The sequence below is a fragment of the Meles meles genome, chromosome 6, assembly GCF_922984935.1.
Source record: "Meles meles chromosome 6, mMelMel3.1 paternal haplotype, whole genome shotgun sequence".
Taxonomy (NCBI): domain Eukaryota; kingdom Metazoa; phylum Chordata; class Mammalia; order Carnivora; family Mustelidae; genus Meles; species Meles meles.
This window is the reverse complement of record NC_060071.1, coordinates 25082424-25104393: the sequence shown is the minus strand read 5'-3', so window position 1 is coordinate 25104393 and position 21970 is coordinate 25082424. Positions and strand designations below refer to the sequence as shown.

At 34.4% G+C, this 21970-nt stretch overlaps 1 protein-coding gene across 11 annotated transcripts in view; it reads left to right on the top strand.

Annotated features, from left to right (window-relative positions):
• Window positions 1–21970, top strand: part of UBE3A (ubiquitin protein ligase E3A) — a 102814-nt gene that overhangs the window by 56225 nt on the left and 24619 nt on the right. For all 11 annotated transcript variants that reach the window (XM_046007462.1, XM_046007456.1, XM_046007455.1 and 8 more), the window contains 2 exons: window positions 3964–4271; window positions 10832–12078. In XM_046007462.1, coding sequence (XP_045863418.1) covers window positions 4079–4271; window positions 10832–12078 — 1440 coding nt within the window. In that variant the 5' untranslated portion in view covers window positions 3964–4078. The remainder of the gene's footprint in view (window positions 1–3963; window positions 4272–10831; window positions 12079–21970) is intronic.

The window sequence follows — 21970 nt, the reverse complement described above, 5'->3', positions numbered from 1 at the left end:
TACTACTGTTAAGAATTATTTTGAAATCAGTCACTTTCTGTGAGACAGTGTAGTGGAAATGACTTGGACTCCAGAGCCAAAAGACCCCTGATTCCTGTTCTTGTCCTGATTCTGCATTTTCCTTCATGTGATCTTGAGTACATGATTTTATTTCAGTTCTGTCTCCTTTGGCTGTGAACTGAAGATAATCCTCATCATGTGATTCAAATGAGATAACCTTTGCCAGAGTGCATAGTATGTTACCAGACACTCATCAAACACTAGTACTGTGTTTGCCTGTCTCTTATGTAGAATAACCTAAACTTTAGAACTGAAAGGTGGGAAAACTGAGGCTCAGAGAATTACTTGTTTAGGATCTTACAGGTTTTTAGAGGCAGAAGGAGCTGTCATGTAACTCAGATCTGCTCATTGCTCAGTCTTGTCCTATTTTTGGTGTTTACACTCCTTTATGGATTAAACAGAGAAGCATTAGGTAATATGACTGGGTTTTGGGGAGGTTTTTCTTAGGACAAAACCTGATATTCTTATTAAGAAAATAACTAGTGTTTGGTATTTTGAATTTTAATAATTAATCATTAAAAACTCATACAGACAATTTAGTACGCTTTGAGGCTATTAAAATCATTTTTTTGTATATATACAAACTAGTATTTGGTATTTTGAATTTTTATAATCAATCATTAAAAAGTCATGGACAATTTAATAAGTCTTGAGCTATTTAAATCAAAATATTAATACATTTTTCAATATTTTTTAGACTTTTTAAGACATTACAATTTTAGACTTTGATATATGTTCATAATTTTCCTACGAAGTAGAAATACATTCCATTTACATTTTCTTAGGGAAAGCTACTGTATTTCTGAAGAAGATGGTATTATTAATCTCCCATTCTTTAGTAAATGATAGCAACATATGGTATATATAAATCTTCTAGGGTCTATATTTTTCTTTCTTTACATGTTACTTTACTGTTTTGCATGGTGATATATCTGTAATAATTTTAATTTTCAGAAGTTGGATTGTTTGTAGGTACGTGTAATAAAATAGGTGATGCCCATGCAATTTTTAAGTGTGTTTTTTAGGTTTTTTTTTCCTCTGTCTGTCTGCATGCATGGGTTTGCATGGAACATTTGAAAAATAGAAGCATCAGAATGAATTGAATGTTTTTGAATTGCAGTTGACCCTTGAACAACATAGGCTTGAATTGTGTGGGTCCATGTACATGTGGGTTTAAAAAAAATATGTATATATGTGTGTATATATATGTGTGTGTGTATATATATATATATATATATATATGTAAAACTTACATATTGATAAACCCAGATAGTACTATAAATGTATTTTGTCTTAAGATTTTATAAATATTTTCTTTTCTCTAGCTCACTTTAATGTAAGAATATAGTATATAATACATACAACATATGAAAGTGTTAATTGCCTTTTTATGTTATTGGTAAGGCTTCTGATCAGTGGTAGGGTATTTGAAGTTAAGTTATAGGGGAATCAAAGGTTATATGCAGATTTCAACTGTGCAAGGGGGTTGCATCCCTGATGCCAACATTGTTCAAGGGTTGATTTTGCTAGTCTTTGTCACTTACCTTGATAGTTCAGAGACAAAGTTCTACTTTTGAGACAAAAGTCTTACCTACTGCTCATTTGCCTTCTTGTTCAGTTTCTCATGATTAACAAGATATAGCTCACAATTAACAAGATGGGAATTATTGCCATTTGCCATTTAGTCTTACATGTTAGTAAGATAATTGTGGAACATTTAGAGAGTCAAATAATTTTTTTTAATAGTTTTGATTCTTCATAGTTTTTATTCCCGTGCATGTGAATTTGAGACCAAAAGGAATAGCTATGAATTATGTTTTTTTGGATCCAGTAGATTACTTTCTTTAAGTCACATCATCAGACAGTAGAAGCATAGATCTTAGAGATTGATAGAAATAATCTCTTCTTCAGAATCTTTGCAAGCTCTGCTAGAACAGCCAGTTAAGAACGTGAATCTACATATTTATGTTCACGATGTAGTAGTGAAGACTTTGCCCTAAGGGAACTTAAAATATTCCATGTACCTATGACATGGGATTAATGAGCAAGTTCAGTGACATGTTTTAGGTTCAGCATTATATGCTCAGAATAATTTTCTTGTAGTATAACCCAACTTTGGATATTTCATTTATAAGTTTACTTTTGAATCTCTCCTGGTAGATAATTGGAGGGAAAAAAAAGTTTCCTTCCGGGTAGAAGTTCTATGTTAACTATAAATCAAGTATTTACAAACTATTAAAACAAAATAGTAATTACATAAAGGGAAGTTGGATTGATACTTTTAACTAGACTCTCATTTTCTTTATGTTAGTTTTTTAAAATGATTAAATACTAAAAGTCTTAGCCATAAACCTTGTGACTTTCATTTGTTCTGCTACATAGTTGAAGCACATACACCATCAAACAAGTTTTTTTCTCCTTTTTTTTAAACCAAAGAAAAGCACATTTTATTTCAGCAATGATTTTGATGAACCTGCTAGAATTGACTATGGGGAGCCAGCGAACCCCATATTCCTCCCACCACACTCACATGCTCATTCATACTCACCAAACAGAGATCCCCCCAAATTGAGTTGATTGGCACTGTTTGCCATTCTCTTGGTTGGCTATGAAATCCATCCTCTTTTCCTGCTGCCCCAAGCAGCATCCGCCATTTGTTCAGGGCTTTTGTTAATAGTGAACAAAGCATTGGGCTTTCAGAACCCAAAAAAGAAGCCAAATCTCTTTTTTACCATCTTTAAGACCATTCCCCCTACCCCCCTTTTAAAAAATGATTAATAAATACCTTTTGCAGAATTCCTCCCAGAGAACCAGGGAATCCTTTCCACTCTCAGCTGTTCCGGGTCATGTGGCCCTCCATGCCAACCTGCTACCCTACTCCTACCCCAGCCCTTTTATAATAGGACAGATGTTGAACAAGGGCTGTCCTTCTTTAACAGATAAACTATCCACAGAAGGAAGGAAGATTTGTATCTTAAGTAAGCTGATGAGTTAACACTGTTTTAGAGTCAGAAGATGGTTGGACTGAGTTAGGAAGCAGAACAGAGAGTCTTTCTGACTCTTTTAAAGTGTAGAAGTGCGTGCCTGCCATGGAGAGATGGATCTTTAAGGCTTGTTTGTTCCGGCCTTGAATGTTCCACGAACATCAAACTTTTCCTACTACCATGTGCAGGAACTCGTGGTCACAGACTCCATGTCTCTGGGAAACTCCAGAACTCAGTTTGGTCCATGGTTTTCAGTCATTTTGTTAGGCTTCCTGTCTGGATTTGCCTGAAGAGTTTGGATAAAACATGGCAGGTTGGGTAGTCCTCCCTGTCCTTCCCATTCTAGCCCAAAGCATTTCCTACCCATTGTCTACAGTCCCAGAACATAAAACCGTTACTGAGGCAGGCAGGGAGCTGGGCTTTATGGGCAAGAGGAGGGCCTTTGCTGCACTGCTGTCAGCTATGGGGAGTCCCAGGTAAAGGCCTTCGACAGCTGGAATTATAGCTGTCACAGACAATGGCCACCTCTGGGTCTTTATGCATGAAGATTATCTAAAAATTTTTATTAAAAAGTGTGTGTGTGTATATATACACACACACACACACATTCATATATATATATACACACACACACATATGACTAAATGACCTAGATTATTTTCCTCTTTTTCTGAAGCTACTTTCTTAAAAACAATAAATAAAATGTTTATAGAATTCCTGCTAAAAAAGGGTATCTTAAGGCAGTATTTTATCAAACATTTCACTGGTTAAAAGTTGTATATAAACAGTGAATCTCCATGTTCTTCTTTATGACTTTAGTGCTTGACTAACTTGCCTTGCTTTAAGATCCCTTGAGCTTTTTACATGAAAGCTATACTAATCTTAATCACTGTGCTTATTGTTTGAATGTTTGCTACAGGAAGCGAGCAGCTGCAAAGCATCTAATAGAACGCTACTACCACCAGTTAACTGAGGGCTGTGGAAATGAGGCCTGCACGAATGAGTTTTGTGCTTCCTGTCCAACTTTTCTTCGTATGGATAACAATGCAGCAGCTATTAAAGCCCTCGAGCTTTATAAGATTAATGCAAAACTCTGTGATCCTCATCCCTCCAAGAAAGGAGCCAGCTCAGCTTACCTTGAAAACTCGAAAGGTGCCCCGAACAATTCCTGCTCTGACATAAAAATGAACAAGAAGGAAGGACAAGGAGCAAGAGATGATTTTAGAGGTAAGATGTTCTATTTTTAATTGAGAGTTTTTAACTTAAATCTGGATTGGAGATTTAAATAAAATGTGTGACATTTTTGTTTGTTTTGTATAATTGTGTGGACTTTAGGACATGATAGTACAGTGGTATTTATTTATCACTCTATTACTGCGATAAAGGACAGAACTAATAATTGAAGTAACCGTTTAAGAACATTTAGTGTTCCATGGTCCCTAATTAGAAGCAGATTATATTCCAAAAGTTGCTTTGTTAATGGATTCCTTTGTTAATGGAAGTTTTTGAACATTTTCCACTAGGAAAAATATGTTAAGTGGTAATTTCCTAAACAAGACCACAAAATCTAACTAAATTATCAAATAGCTGGACCAAATATGTGGAGTGACTTGTGGAACCCTAGAACTGTGAGGTGAAAGAAGCTGAAAGAAGTGTTGGCATTCTTTTCCATTTCTGAAGGCAAAGCAAAATTTTGTAGCCGCTGAGAAATAATTCAGTTTTTCTTTCTAATATTCTTTCCATATCCTGCTCAGATTCTTCTAGGCATTTGGCACACTCATGCTGCTAAGAATCGTCACCACCTACCTATGGCAGTCTTCCCTAAGCCCTTGTTTTCTAAATGATCCTGCATTTCAGGATCTTTTTTTTTTTTTAATTTTTAAAAAATTTTTAAAAATCTTTAAATCCAAGCTTTCTTTTCCTCAGTTACTAATCAGTGTTAGTAACAAGGTAATTGAATTTCTGAATAATTTGATAGGGCTCAGCCCTACCAGAGGTAATTATATTTTAAAAGAGGAAGGTTTTTGTTGAAGACATGTATAAGTTGGAGAACACCTCTGAAATTTTCAGTAGCATGATTTAAATGCAGATTTAATTTAATTGGCGACATGGAATTTTCTTGTATTTTTTACTTTAACCTCACAGTAAAAGGTGTTTTCATAACTTGGTAACTTTACACAACTTCAAAATGTGTGCTTGTTACATGATTTAGCTCATTCACTGTGGTTAAGTAGGTGAATGTTGTCAGTATGTCTAACAGGGAAGTTGCAGTGACTCCATTATACACATTTCTCCAGCCAGTGTGCATCACAGAGTAACAGTTACTAAATGTAGAATGTGCTGGTGCAGTTAAATGCAGTCTGCAGTAGGGGATTGTAGTACAGGGTGGATGGACACATCTTTTTGCTATGTGCTTCATCATGGGTGCTTATTGAGTGGTTATTCCAAGTCTTTGTTTCCTATTTTTGCTGAAGTCTGTGTAATTTAGCAGTTCCTTATACTTTATTCCAATATGCTACTCTGTCTTCCTACTCCCTTTTTTCTGTTAACTTTCTATTTACTGTAGTATTTTTTCTACTAGGAATTACAAATGCATTAACTACGCTAGTACTTTCATTTTTATTGTTAATTATATTTGTTGGTTCTCTGTACAAAATTCTATATGTATTGTATAGTGTGCCCCAAATTCTGTTTTGCATAAAAATTTATTTATTTATTTATTTATTTATTTATTTTTAAAATATTTTATTTATTTATTTGACAGAGAGAGATCACAAGTAGACAGAGAGGCAGGCAGAGAGAGAGAGAGGGAAGCAGGCTCCCCGCTGAGCAGAGAGCCCGATGCAGGACTCGATCCCAGGACCCCGAGATCATGACCTGAGCCGAAGGCAGCGGCTTAACTTGTAGATTAAGTTTATTTTCAGGAACATACATATGTTAAAAAATATACAGATACCCCATATAGGAATGTTTCTTCATTTAATATTTTCTCAGTAGAACATCTCTTTTTATTGATAAACATTGTGAATGTTTGTATCTAATGTTTTTTAAACTAATTTGTCTGAAAAATTCAGTTCAATATTTTAAACAAAACACTATCTAGGGATAGTATTGATACATTTTATATGGAATTAGTAGAATGTCAGAATCACTTGAAGGTATTCTGAACAACATGTCAACAAAGGGTGTCTGGGTCTAGAGTGTCGCTGTTCCTTAAGATACGTCATATGATTCATGAAAAATAACTTTTGTTATTAAGTTTATGATTTGGTGATTTAGGAAACAGTGTTTTATGTCCAACAAGACAGTTACTTTATAATAGTTATTTACTCTACTTTGGTTACATTTTAGGAAATGGGGGGGTTTTCATTTTCTTGTAAGAAGGTGTTACAATTTTTTTCCAGTTAAAATAATGGGAAATAAGCTCCCAGTTGGCGGTTTCACACTTTTTGGAAAGAGATTACTGATGTTTAGCAGAAGATGTCCTCTGAAAGTAGAGCAGTCCTATGAAACTTTAATGAGCCAAAATGGCATATGCAGTGAAAAAGCAATTATCATTAATTTATACAGAAAACATTTTGAGGTTCCCTTATCCAAAAAATAGCCTCTCTCAGGTTTTTCTGATACCTTAGGACACATCTTGCTAATGGATGTACAAAATGAATTGAGATAAACCCAGACGCCCACAGACACAGTTCAAAGCCATGGTGACTTGAGGCTGAGATGCTGAATGTAATTCCTGGGGAAGGGGATTGTCAGTGCCACTCTTGCTCCTCAGAGTATGTTTTGCCTCTATGATGACTTCCAGTAAAACAAACACTTAAACGCTTTTTTGCTTTTTAACTTTCTTACTATGAGTGAAGTTGCCTACTGGGAACTTTTGAAAAACAGGGGTATCTACATATCGTAATAGAACAGATCTAAAGATTAACTCTTAAAGAGTTAAAGCCCATAAAAGAAACTACAGGTGTTGACAGTCTGGTAGCAGGGGCCGAAGATCAGATTCATGGTGTGGTAAACTGTTATTTTTGTGGTTAAACTTTTATAGTTGTTCATTTAATGATCATTTGCATGTATCTTGTCTTTGACTGTGAAACAAATATTAAAAGAGGTAGAAATTTTATTAAGAAATTTTATATGTTGTATAGTACATGTATATGAGTCCATTTGTCACAATGAAGATTGAATTACCTCTGTGCCTCTAAAATTATCCTCTGCTTTATTTAAGTATTTGTTGACAGGCCTGCCACTTTCTTGATATATTTAGACTTTTATTATAGTGTATTATATTTTACAAATACAATTTCCATAAAATTGATAGACAAAATATATCATTTTTTCTCTTTCCTGTAAAATAATGTATCTGAATAGTTTATTAAAAATGCAGAGACTATTTGGGGTGCTCCATTTTTATTTCTTCCACAATTTAATGGTGTTTTTTATTGGCTTGTATAGTACTGCCTTATGGAAAATGGTCTTGGAAATATTAGTAAACATTGCTTTTTATTTTTTAATTTGAAGGACAGTATTTAATAATTTGTAGAGACATGTGTAGCTTATGTTTAGATGATTTAAAGATGTTATTAGCTTATTTGATATATTAATAAAAATATGAGTTAATCATGTTTGACCCCATTTATCAGGAAAATAAACCCTCAGAAGTGCATCAGTGGACTTCACTTAGATAATTGGCAGACCTGTGCCACATATCATCCCCCAGGTGCAAATGAGGATTAGAATACTAGTGTTTAGTTTTTATAATTTCTGTCAGAGAAGAGGATGAATAGATTTGGAGTTTGCCAGCCTACAGTGTCTGTCCAGGTATATTAGAGAGTTAGAGGAAGACCAGAGTTTCATAAGATCACCTTTTAGATACTGAGTGATTAATAATTCTAATTTGGAGTTATAAATAATCTCAGTATAAAATATAAGTTGCCGTATTCGTGTGAACTAAACTAAGATAACTCAGGACACAGAACTCTTGTGGTACTATCCAGCATTGAATGTAGACATCTTTATATTGGTTGAAAATGATGTCCTTTGGTCAATCATTAATGGTTTCATATCCTTTTAGTAATTGGTTAGTCTTAGCTGTCGACCAGCATTTGAATACTTTGAGCAATAGGGATCACAAAAAGCACACATGTACATATAAGTAACATGGAACATTAAAGTGTTTTTAATTATCTTTGTCCAGATCAGTCATTCTTCCTTTAGCTATTAGAATAGGTTATACAGTTGATTTGTAAAGTGAAATTCGATTATCTAATGTTTAAAGGATATTTTTACTTTTTTATTAATGAGGTTGTTTGACTATAGGGTCAGAATGTTTTTATTTCTATATTTTCATGTGAAATATAATCATTTATGTTTTTATTTGAATACTAAAACAGTTTATTTTGTCCCCAGTTGCCTGATATTCATGAAAGTCATAAGAGAAAAATAGTGTTGTTGAGGTATATTTCTTAGCTTTGGTAAGGTGAAATTTTGTGATTATATAGCTTATCTCAGATTATAAGTGAGAAAATGAAGGGTGGGTTTGTTTTTGTTTTTCTTTTGAGAATAGATCAAGAGAGTGAGTACATCAGAGCTAAGCTAATTTTAAATTTAAAATGTTGGGTTTTTTCCTTCTTTTTTTTTAAATTGAAACTCATGGTAAGTACCAGGGAGTTTATTATTTGAGGTATTGAATCTGTGAGTTGTCAATTGTATGAGGTCTCCAAGCATTGAGATCTATTACTCTTGGAGTTGGAATGTTTTACATGGTTTTCCTCTTCAATCACTGTATTCAGTGCTTTCTATGAAACAGTTAAATGTTATGAAAGCTCAGATTAAACTGATGAAATAAATTAACATTTGAGTAAAAGATGACAACTTGGAGTTTTAGAAAACAGCATGTTAGAATTCTTTTTTTTGTGTGTGAGTAAGCAGAGCATAAGAGGGAACACACATGGAGTTTTCCTTTTTTGTTCTAATGTGTTTCATTCAGTGTCATTCCCTTTTGGGAGTGGAATGCTTATGCATTCCATAATCTCCAAACTTAACTCTTCATTCCTTTCAAGGGGATATATGTATAGATTTATATTTTGTTGGTGAAGAGAATTAGAGCCATATGTTTATCTGGTTTTTGTTTGAAGGGGTATTCCCTGGCAAATATAAAAAAAGCAAATATAAAAGTACTTAAAAAGTGATATTGGAGGTCTAAGCTACTATTTAGAGACAGATGTGAGAGGGAAGTAAAATGCATACCAGCAAACTGCTATAGACTCTTTGATCCCTGTAGTAGTCCCTCCTTCCAGAGATTTTTATCTCAAAAATCCTTGAAATGTTCTTTTCTTTCTTATTTCTTCTGTGATTTCATTGGAATTTCAACTTGTTAACATTAGTATAACTCTAAAAATGTGTAATAAATTGATATTTGGTCTAGCCTTTCATTGCCTCCTGTCATTTTTGCCTCTTACAAAGAGTTGTTTCTTGATCATGCAGTTTCATGGATGTGATAGAAAAACATAATAAAACTCCCTTGGATTTGAATAATACAGACTGCAAAAATAATGGTAATAATGGTAATGCAGGCTGCAAAAACAATCAGCTCATCTTACCTATAAAATTTTTAGCACCAGAAAAGTACCAAGAAGGATTAAGCATAATTTAGACAGTCTACTGGTATTTTAAGGACTTTGACGGCAAGGTGGGGAAAGGTGAAAAGCTTCTTTCTATCTATATTAGTAAGGATCAACTAGACTGCAATATTAAGTATATACCAGAAAGTGCACTAGCTTATTAAACAAAGTGGAAATTTATTTCTATGTCCTCTGATAGCCATGATATTCTAGGTTGGCAAAGTTCCACATCGCGTAATCATTCAGAAATGCTGCTGTAGTGTCATTGTAAATCTTCAGCACATGGCTTCCCAAGCATCCTGGGAACATCATCCCATTTAGCCAGAAGGAAAAGGCTTGGCCTAAAAGTAGCACCTAACCTCAAAAACCTGGGAAAGCTGGGAGATACGATCCAAATCTGTCCAAAAAGGAGAGGAAAAAGATTTTGGTGACTACATAATAATATGTTTCACTTGTCTGCTTATAAGTTGCCTTCTATCACTCAATTTTTTATTACTCTGTCACTATTTCCTGTTTATTCCAACCTGATTCCTGGCTGCAGATGGCATTGTTTGTCAGCTTGAGATCTTACGAGAAACACTGTAGTATTTTTTCTCAATCACCCACAGAATGACCACCCTGGGAAAAACTGCAAAGACTCAGAAGGAACCAGTTTGATTTTAAGATGTATAAAAGTAAGACAAGGGCTGTTTCCCAAAGAAGATGCTCAAAGAACCTTTCTTGAGTTTTCCTCAGTCTTTTGGGAAGAGTGAAATAAGAAAGAAACCTCTCAGAAGAATAGTGTTTCCGCTCTAAAATAAGATTGTAAGAGGTGTATTGTGATGAATCAAATGAACACATGATTGTCTTGGTTCATATTTATAAGTTAAAGCTGCATGTTAATTTCCACTGTGATTGTGAAAGAGTTTTGAGCTCATTAAAAGCTACATATTATTGAAAGAATGTACAAAGAATGGCTGAGGTTGTTTCTAGTACAGTAGTTCATTGACAAAAATAAGTAAATCTGTTTTGTTTGTTGAATCTAAGTATTAGAAATGTTTTAAGAGTTGTAAGTCATAAATGGTATTGAGTACAAAATGGCTATTTTACTTTGCACTACAACTTAAGACAAACTAAACATACTTATAAAAATAAATGTTCTCCTTTTTTTCTCTAATTTTTTAGATGTGACTTACCTAACAGAAGAGACGGTATATGAAATTCTTGAATTATGTAGAGAGAGAGAGGATTATTCCCCTTTAATCCGTGTTATTGGAAGAGTTTTTTCTAGTGCTGAGGCATTGGTACAGAGCTTTCGGAAAGTCAAACAACACACCAAGGAAGAACTGAAATCTCTTCAAGGAAAGGATGAAGACAAAGATGAAGATGAAAAGGAAAAAGCTGCATGTTCTGCTGCTGCTATGGAAGAAGATTCAGAAGCATCTTCTTCAAGGATAAGTGATAGTTCACAAGGCGATAACAACTTACAAAAATTAGGCCCTGATGATGTGTCTGTGGATATTGAGGCCATTAGAAGGGTCTATACCAGATTACTCTCTAATGAAAAAATAGAAACTGCTTTTCTCAATGCACTTGTATATTTGTCACCTAATGTGGAATGTGACTTGACGTATCACAATGTATACTCTCGGGATCCTAATTATCTGAATTTATTCATTATTGTAATGGAGAATAGAAATCTCCACAGTCCTGAATATCTGGAAATGGCTTTGCCTTTATTTTGCAAAGCAATGAGTAAGCTACCCCTTGCAGCCCAAGGAAAATTGGTTAGACTGTGGTCTAAATACAGTGCAGACCAGATTCGTAGAATGATGGAAACATTTCAGCAACTTATTACTTACAAAGTCATAAGCAATGAATTTAACAGTCGGAATCTAGTGAATGATGATGATGCTATTGTTGCTGCTTCAAAGTGCTTGAAAATGGTTTACTATGCAAATGTAGTGGGTGGGGAAGTGGACACAAATCATAATGAAGAAGATGATGAAGAGCCCATCCCTGAGTCCAGTGAATTGACACTTCAGGAGCTTTTGGGAGAGGAAAGAAGAAACAAGAAAGGTCCTCGAGTGGACCCTCTGGAAACTGAACTTGGTGTTAAAACTCTGGATTGTCGAAAACCACTTATCCCTTTTGAAGAGTTTATTAATGAACCACTGAATGATGTTCTAGAAATGGATAAAGATTATACTTTTTTCAAAGTAGAAACAGAGAACAAATTCTCTTTCATGACATGTCCCTTTATATTGAATGCTGTCACAAAGAATTTGGGATTATATTATGACAATAGAATCCGCATGTACAGTGAACGAAGAATCACTGTTCTCTACAGCTTAGTTCAAGGACAGCAGTTGAATCCGTATTTGAGACTCAAAGTCAGACGTGACCATATCATAGATGATGCACTTGTCCGGGTAAGTTGGGTTTATGCTTAAAAATTAGTACTAGAATAAATACCTAATATTGTAGAGATTTTAATACAGTTCAGTGTATTCACTTGATAAGTGATTGTTTGAAAAAAAAATACGGCATTATATGGTGTAGGAATATATGGATGTTTTTGTATTATAAGTTGTAAATATTGTTCTTTTGTTGTTCCTGCCCAAATTTATAAATGTGTTCCACAAAGTATTGGTTGTCTCAAATAATGATCACTCTCTCTTTGAAAATGAATAGATTTTCCAAATATTGACAAATAACCCCAAAAGTTTCTTCTCTATTCAGAAGACAAGTAGATGTTGGGAAAGGACCAGAGCACAGGCACAAAGGGAATGTGGAGATATCCCATAATACATATGAATGTCAAATCTTAACTGGGAAGAGTGAAACAATAAAACCATACCATAAAATAATAAGTGATATCCAGAAATTCCATGATGTAAAATTTAGAGTTATGTTATTGTGAAGGTGAAGTGATCTGGGCAGTTTGGTGCGTGCAGCTAGTAAGAGTTCCTGCTGGATCACTCAGAATGCCCCGTATAGCACTGCCTTATGGTGATATTTTCTTACCACTTAAGTATCTTGGAGTTGGTTGAAACTCCAGGAATCTTGAAATTAGTGGTACTTTTTATCAGCAACCCAGTCCAGGGAGGTTGAGCTGGGAGAATATTAGAAACTCAAATACCCACCTTCCAACTTCCTATTTTTTGATAATTTTGTTAACAAAATTTTGTTAATTGCTTGCCTCCACAAAAAGTAAGAATTTGAGTGCCCCCATTTAAGAATGCAGGCCTGGCCAGAAGACAGAAACCAATTGCCAATCAAGTACCAAAATTTTCATTTGTCCTAGGGTGCTTTATCACAGGTTATTTGTGTGTGTGTGTGTGTGTGTGTGTGTGTGTTTGTGTTTAAGTTTTATTTTTAAGTAATCTCTACACCCAACATAGGGTTTGAACTCAAAACCCCAAGATGAAGAGTCTCATGCTGTAGTAGCCAGGGGCCACCCCCTTTACCACAGAGTTTTATTTATGATATTACATACACCCATCATTACTAGTTTTTTTGTTTGTTTGTTTTTTTAAACAACGTCAAGTAAAATTGGATGTCAGGTAAAATTAAGGTACAGTCAATCTTCATTCATAAGAATGAACGACACAAGTAGGAAATAGTGATACTTATTTTAAAGTATATTTTAGTTTTAGGATGGATTTGTCTAAATCTGAGTATTCATAAAACTGTAAACCAGTAGAAAAAGTTGTTTGATAAAGTTTGCAGAGATTGTGTACCTTTTCTGTTTGTTAACTGGTTTTTAAAAACACCAAATATATTTTTAGTGTTGAGAGATTCTGCCTTAGGCAACTCAAGCAGTTTTTCAACAGAGGCAGAAAGGCATTAGTTGTTTGGAGTAATTATCCTTGCTTGCTTTCTGGTGTTCTTTTTATTTTACTCTTATAGTTTTGAGCTACATAAATAACTAGTATAATCATCAGGCAGCCAGCAACTTGTATGTAGGTTGGCAAAATGATGGGGTATCATATAACGACGTTGAGTGATGTTTTGTGGAAAGTACATTGAGTTCTGTCTTTGAATTTCGGTTGTTAGAGCAGAACTGTAAATCCTAAGACCATGCATTTTATATTTGGCTTCTTGGGTTGGGATCCTTTCATCTATTTCCAGTAAAAGCTGTGCCTTGCCTAATTTAAAAAAAAACAATGAAACTACTCTTTATAAGATTAATAGAGTTAGAAATAAAAAGAACTGTCAACCTTCCTTATCTCCCTTCAGCTAAGAAATCTACCCAACCTTATTTTCCTTCCCCTGCCTCGTTTCCCACCACCACCCCCTCTTAGTAAAGCAAAGCTAAGAATAAGAACTTAGAAAAGTTCAAGTGCTTGTTATATATTTTATCGTGTAGAATTTTGAGGAAACAGTCATTTTGGTTTATAAGGTCTTTTTTTTTTTTTTTTTTAAGATTTTATTTATTTATTTGACAGACAGATCACAAGTAGGCAGAGGGGCAGGCAGAGAGAGAGAGGAGGAAGCAGGCTCCCCGCAGAGCAGAGAGCCCGATGTGGGGCTCGATCCCAGGACCCTGGGATCATGACCTGAGCCGAAGGCAGAGGCTTTAACCCACTGAGCCACCCAGGCGCCCCGGTTTATAAGGTCTTTTTTAAAAGAGGGTTTTCAGAGTAGAACTCAACTTCTTTTTTTTTTTTTTTAAGATTTTTTATTTTATTTATTTGACAGAGAGAGATCCAAAGTAGATAGAGAGCTAGGCAGAGAGAGAGAGAGAGGGAAGCAGGCTCCCTGCTGAGCAGAGACCCCGATGTGGGACTCGATCCCAGGACCCTGAGATCATGACCTGAGCCGAAGGCAGCGGCTTAACCCACTGAGCCACCCAGGCGCCCAGAACTCAACTTCTTAATTATACTGTTGTTTTTTTTTTTTTTTTTTTTTTAAGTGAATTCTTAATTCTGTCAAACCTGAGTATTACAATTTGACCAATTTTAAATCGGGATTCACTACATAATATCTGTACATGAATATTACAAGTCCACAAAAGCAGTTTGCTTCAGAAATCTTGTGTGTGAGGCACTTTGCTAATCATTAGAGATGTAAAGATGAATTATGACCACTGAGAATTTTCTTAGTGCTAAATGCTCATACTAAATTAATTTTACTCTTCTTTCCTTTTTTCTTTTTTTAAATAATGTGAAAATGTTAGGAAAAAAAATCACAGTAGGCCTGTGAGTTAGTAAAATTGAGACTCTTTTTTTTTTTCAATTTGACAGAGAGATCACAAGTAGGCAGAGAGGCAGGCAGAGAGGGGAAAGCAGGCTCCCTGCTAAGCAGAGAGCCTGATGTGGGGCTCTATCCCAGGACCCTGGGATCGTGACCTGAGCCAAAGACAGAGGCTTTAACCCACTGAGCCACCCAGACGCCCCGAGACGCCTCTATTTAAAAAAAAAAAAAAAAAAAAAAATTCGTAGTGGTGCGATTATGATAAAGTCATAGTATTTTAGTAACAAAGGTTTACAACAAAAAGTAGTTTAAGGTCATTCTCTCAGCTGAACTCTCAAAAGTACTGATGAATGTTTAACATCTTATTCCTCAAGGATCTACTTTGCTTTTTTAAAGCCTTATTCTTCTGTAACAATTTGACCAAAAAAAAAAAAAAACTTATTGACTACCTTTTATGACCTGCTAATTTGAACTACAGAGTGGGGTTGGGAAGAGAAGAGGAAATGAGAAATTTGATGAGCTCAGTATTAATATTGGAATAATTAAGGTTACAGAATCATAGACTTTAAGAGCTAAAAGGAGCCTTGGATTTCATCTACTCATTAGTCTATAAATGAGGCGCCCAGAAAATAATGACTACATATATGACACACTTGAGTATGTTTTCTGTTAGTTCTTATTTTTTAGTTATTAATCGTAAGACTGACTGGCATGGTGGAAAAGGGAGGAGTAGTACCTTCCGTTAATAATTACAGATTTTTTTTTTTTAAAGAAAACTGTTCCTCACTTTCATGTACCATGTAATTCAAACCACACTAACCAATTATTTCTTAACTGGAGTTTTCAGAGGTACTGGGTTTTGCTTGTTTTAAAGATTTTCTTTACTTATGAGAGAGAGAGAACGCATGAGTGGGACGGACAGAGGTGAAGGGAAAGAGAATCTCAAGTGGACTGCATGCAGAACCCAATGCAGGGCTTGAGATCATGACTTGAGCCTAGACTAAGAGTTGGATCCACAACCAGCTCTGCCACCCAACCGCCCCTAGGGGAACTGTCTTTGATGACAGCTGTACCCAGGAGCCCCTTGAACTATTTTTGATGACAGCTGCACCCAGGTGCCCCTAGAGGAATTGTCTTTGATGACAGCTGAAGAATTAGTGTATTGAAACTTAGATACTGTTGATTGTAGGACACACAGTTATTTTCTTATCACTTTTAGTAGTAGGAAAATATGCTGCCAGTTGTTGTGAGATGCTACCAGTTTTATGGTATATCCTGATTTCAGAGATGTTAAAATGTGGAAACAAATGAATTTTAGAATCAATGAAGTATGGTAAAATATAAGTTGCTTTTTCACAAGTAGGTGTCTCAGAATCATTTAAGGACTACCCCACACTTCAGATTATTAGAATATTTCTCCCTGGACTTATTTTCACTATTTGTTGTTGTTGTTTCTTAGAAAATAATACAGTGATACTTATGAGCTCACTTGAATTAACAATCCAAACCATGATAAGGCTTTTACTATATTTTACTAATAACATTTATTCATTTGTGTATTCTTTTAAAAGTAGATAATTTGTCATTTTTCTTAGACAAAGCATTTCCAAAGGAAAAGGGTCTGAAAATTTATTTTATTTTTTATTTTAAGGGATTATGTTAGTAGAGGATGAGTATCATGGAAGACAATATTGCCATCTGTGACATACCCCAAACTGTCTTCACATCTGAACAGGAAATACGTTTAAAAAAAAAAAACAAAAACCCAAGGTTCTACCATCTAGAGATTCAGACTAGGAGTTCATTGTAGAGCCTAGGAATTATATTTCTGATAGTGCCCCCAGATACTCTGATAAAGCCATACTGCAAACCAGTATTTGGGAAAGATGGCTGTTGGTATAGTTTATAGATACATATTTATTGAGGCCATATTTATATACAATTATACATTTAGGAAACTGGCAGTCTTTGAGAAGATGATGAAAATAGCAGGTTTAGAGTAAGGATTGATGGTGGTGTGTGACTTGGTTCAGATTAGTCAGGGAATCCTAGAATTCTATGTAGGGATATAGAGACTGAAAGAAATGGCTGAAATGGAGAACTGTATAGGAGAGTCCAAAATATGAACTAGAACAGATCAAAGTGATAGACACAAATAGCCCCACTACCAATTGGTTCTGCTCAATCCCTTCTAGAAAAATCATTTTTTTTCTGGGCTCTAACAGTGCTATCTATCCTAATCCCCACCATTTTCCTTGACAAATACCCTTGGTTATTATTGAAATAAAACTTGATTCTTTTATTTAATAATTGACCTATAGTGCTTTAAGAATAAGATTATCCTGTGCTGCTCTGAGTATGATTAATTGTATCTTACACATTCAGTATATTGTGCTTAATGCAATGATCATTATTGTTTCTTTTAATTTATTCTAAATGAAATGAAGAACTTCATGCCTAATTTAATGTTCTCACAGGAGATTAAGAGAATTAAGTAGATCTACTTAGATTTTCAGGATCCTGTAATAATCTAAAACAATGAAACTTGTCAAACTCCTTAGCTTTATATGTGAGAAAAAAGAAATTCTGGCCTACAGAAATTATGGCAGAATTGGAAGTAGAAGTCAGGGTTCCTGGTCTCAAAAGCAGGTGTGATTATATGATATGACTGTTACCCAAACATCTAGACTTTATACGTAAGACATAAAAAACTTTCCTTCATCTGTTTCAGAGAAATTAAAAAAATAAATATATTTGGATAATCTAAAGATATTATTGTAGCCAGTATCTTAAAGGTAAACAAAGTGTTTAACTGTTAGAGATCCTAGGTATTCTTTTTTTTTTTTTTTTTTTAAGATTATTTGACACACAGAGATCACAAGTAGGCAGAGAGGCAGACAAAGAGAGAGGGGGGGGAAGCAGGCTTCCTGCTTAGCAGAGAGCCCAATGCGGGGCTCGATCCCAGGACCCTGGGATCATGACCTGAGCCGAAGGCAGAGGCTTAACCGACTGAGCCACCCAGGCGCCCCCGATCCTAGGTATTCTTAAGTATTATGGAGGTCTATTTTATGTGACTACTGCTACTGCTTAAATATCTTTACCGTTAAGGCATTTTTTTTTTTTTTTTAAGATTTTATTTATTTAACAGACAGAGATCACAAGTAGGCAGAGAGAGAGAGGAAGAGAAGCAGGCCTCCTGCTGAGCAGAGAGCCCGATGCGGGGCTGGGATCATGACCTGAGCGGAAAGCAGAGGCTTTAACCCACTGAGCCACCCAGGTGCCCCAGGCATTTTTTTCAATTATGGATAAAGATGACTTTATCATGAGTAATAGCCCAGAATACTGTGAGATTTTAAAGGATGGGGTTTTCCTTTTGACTCTTGTAAAACTGGCAAATATGATATTTTTATTATTAAGATGTCATCCTACCTAGGTATTCTGGGAATGCTTTGATACCAGATCAATTTTTTAAAAAATGATCTTTCCAGGATTTCATCATCATGGCCAATTAAAAGTTCAGAAATTGAAAATCGTTTTGTCCAACAATTGATGAAATCAAGAGTCTTAGTAAGAAGAGGAAGTCATATAAGGAAGAGGTAGATGTCATTATGTCCAGTCTATTTTTGTTTATTTTTCCCCCAAAATCTGTTTTTTGCCAGTCTCCATATTAAATTAATATACCCTTCTTTAAGAATTTCTATATATAAAAACACAGGTCTGTATACTAAGTGATTTTCGTTCAGGGATGCATACAAATTCTCCTTTTCAGAATAAATGTTCACTGACATAGTCTTTTAAGTTTCCACATTCCTACTGCATTCAGGACAGCTTTTGATTATCAAAATTCTGTTTTAAGTGGTATGTATATATTATAGAAAGTGATAACACCTTTACTGTTCAATTCAATGGGTCAGAAGTGGTTGTTTTAAAAAAAATATATATGCAGTGCGTTACTTCATAATGGCCTTTGTCAAAATGGCAACTGGCAAATTTTATGTTAAAATTAAAAGTAAAAATTGTTATTTAAAGGTAGGCTACCCATGTATACGTAAATGATAAAAATATTCCAGAACCCCTTAATATATACCTGATAATGATAATCTAATATAGATAATAATGGGAAATTTTTGCCTGCAGAGTTCATTTGCCACCTGTTTTTCAAACCATTATTTTTACATACTTGCATTTAACATCCTGATTCTAAAATGGATGTTCATTTTTTTAAAAAAACTTAAGAATATAGAAAAGCACGAGGAAGAAAATAAAAGTTACTTGGTAGTCATTGTGGAGAGCAGGAAGGCATAGTATTTAAGAGCTTGCTGCCTGAATTAGAGCTCTTATTAGAATCTCTTATTAGAATCTAATTAGAATCTCTTATTACTTCGGGGTCTTCATCTGTAAAATGAGCTTGAAATTACTGGCCACATAAGGTTGTGAAAGTGAAGTGAATTGGTGTATGTGAAGTGCTTAGAATAGTCCCCTGGCATATAAGTGCTATATATTGTTGTGTTATTTTTACTGGAATATTTTTTCTGTAATGTCTGGTTTGTTCGGTTTTCAGGCAAGCCTGAAAAAATTTTCCACACAAGTTAAAGTAACAATAGCAACAAAAGCTAGTACTATAAGGCATTGTTGTACAGGGAATTCATCTGAGTGTTTCACATGTATTTATTTCTTCTTAAAATAGTGTTCTCATTTCAAAGATGAAACTAACAAAGATAAGGCTATATGTTTACAATTATAGAACGTGACGTTGAATTATTTTGACACTCTGGAGACGGACAGATAGTAATATTTAATATTAAGAATGAAGATAAATTTGTTTCAGTGTCATATAAAGTGTCTCTCATGGAGCTAAGACTGTAGCACATGGTCTCAGAATTCTGTAGAAACATCACCAAATCCTTTAAAAGATAAAGTCACATTGATAATGGAGTCTGCTCTCATTTATGAATGTTACTGAGGAAGAACTATAGGAAGCATAATTTAAATATCAGATAATAATTTTTGTCACCTTGGAATGCATTATATTTTTGATATAAGCAGGTTTGTCTTTGTGTTATAAGGGCATATGTAAACATTGACTTATATTCCTTTAACACCTAGGCAGGTGGGAACTGGAAGAAGGAAACTAGGAATGCGTTCCATGGCAATATGGGATGTTGGCGTGATGGGTAAACCACATTGGAGCTGATAATTCTAATTTAGTTCTCAGCATTCTTTATTTTCTGTGGCTTGAAACAGGTTTCCAACTGGAACTATTTTTCCCCAAGGTTATTTTCAAAACTTGGGACAAGGCTATAATACCAAATTTTGTGAATCTTTTGTTCAAAGATCAAAGTTGTTTTAAAAGGTTGCAACATGATATGTTCCCTTAATATTGCCCATTCTAGAACTCTTTGCTATATATTTTTATTAAGCCTTCACATCTTTTCAGTATAAAGAGTACTATTCCTTTTTTTTCTTTGCAGATGAGGAAACTGAGGCTTACCTGAGTCGCTTGCAAAAATTTAAATTTTAAAAGTTAAGTGATAGTTGGAACTAGTACAGAGTATTCTCAGTCTCCACAACACTCTGTCTTAAAAATGTCATCCTAATATAACTTGGCATAAAAATGATTTTGTAAATATTAAAGACCACTGTTGTGCAGCACATTTTTTAAAGCTAAAGATCCAAAATTCACAGAATTATAGAATCCAAAAGTTGAAGGTATCTAAGAGATCATTTCAGCCTTTGTTCTTAAAATGTTTTTGACTGAATCCCAAGTAAAATATTTTGCACGGCATTAGGTATACACATGCACATCTGTCTCTACATAAAATTGAAAAAGAAGTTTCAATAGTAGATGCCATTACTATGTGGAATACGTTCTGAGATTTTCCTCCCATTGTTGGTTTTAAACTGCTAAATGAACGGACTGGGGTACTCACTAGGGAGTTTCAGTTGGCCGTTTGAAAAACATTGATCTAGGGCAACTGGCTTGATTTATGACTAGGAAATTTTATTTTATTTTTTATAGACATGCTAGAATGTTCAAACCAGTACTGTTACCTAAAGTCATTACTTTAGGACTGTAGTAAAGTTACTTTGTTGATGTTTGAATTGCTCAAAACCATTTTTAAAATTCTAGTTGGAATAGTTGCAGTAACTGGGAACACTCTTATTAAATATTCTGTTTTGGCAAATTTAAAAATTTTTTAACAGCCAAACGTCATTTAAAGTCAATGTAGCAAAAAAGGCGGGTGAACAATCAGGCAAGCTGTTAGTAAATCTCAGATACATTAAGAAAAAAATGCAGTATAATTATTTCACATTAGAATGTAGTGTGGATTTTCTGATTAATTTCTTAATGACTGAGATCAGTTACTATGTATATTATTCTGTAAATACAAAAAAGTATATGGTAAAGATTTATAGTTAAACAATGCTAGATACTAGGGTTTGATAACTTGTTAGTAAGAAATAAGGAGTAAGGATATGAGCAAGCGTATGTCTCATCTGCTTCCAAAAAAAAGTGTATATGAGATGTGCCGTGATCAACTAAGAAGTGGCAGTTTATACTAAGTACTATAAGAGACCATAAATTATTTCCCTATTTATTCAGTGTGGTTTTTTTTCTCTTAATTGAAGTTATTTTCTTAGTTTCTGTTCTATTAAATATAAAGAACTACTAGTGAACAAATTTGAAGCCGAACTTTTATACTCCATTGTTTTTGTTGAAATGATTTAGTTTGAGTAGTCTCTTATGTATTTGGTTGTCAAGACTTCTTTTCATGTCCTAACCTTACAACCCAGGTTTGTTAAACAGAAGTAACAATAAAAAAAATCTTTTAATTTTCTACTATATGTTAATTTTATAACAAATCCGTAGTTAGAAAGTAACCTTTTATAAATCTATGCTGGTTTCTTTACTGTCCTATTTTTTTCTAATATCTGTGAGACTGAATCTTTGCCTTTACTGGCTTTTTACCAGTTTGCTTCCTGTTTCCATTTAAAACGGACCAAAAGTCAGTATTTTTTATTTGCTCCATAGCCCTACTCCTGGTTTTTATTTTTTTGCTTCTCCTTATTTTTATTTTGCTTTCACTCTTAAACTGGCAGTCATCTTCTTTTCACTTTATCTTT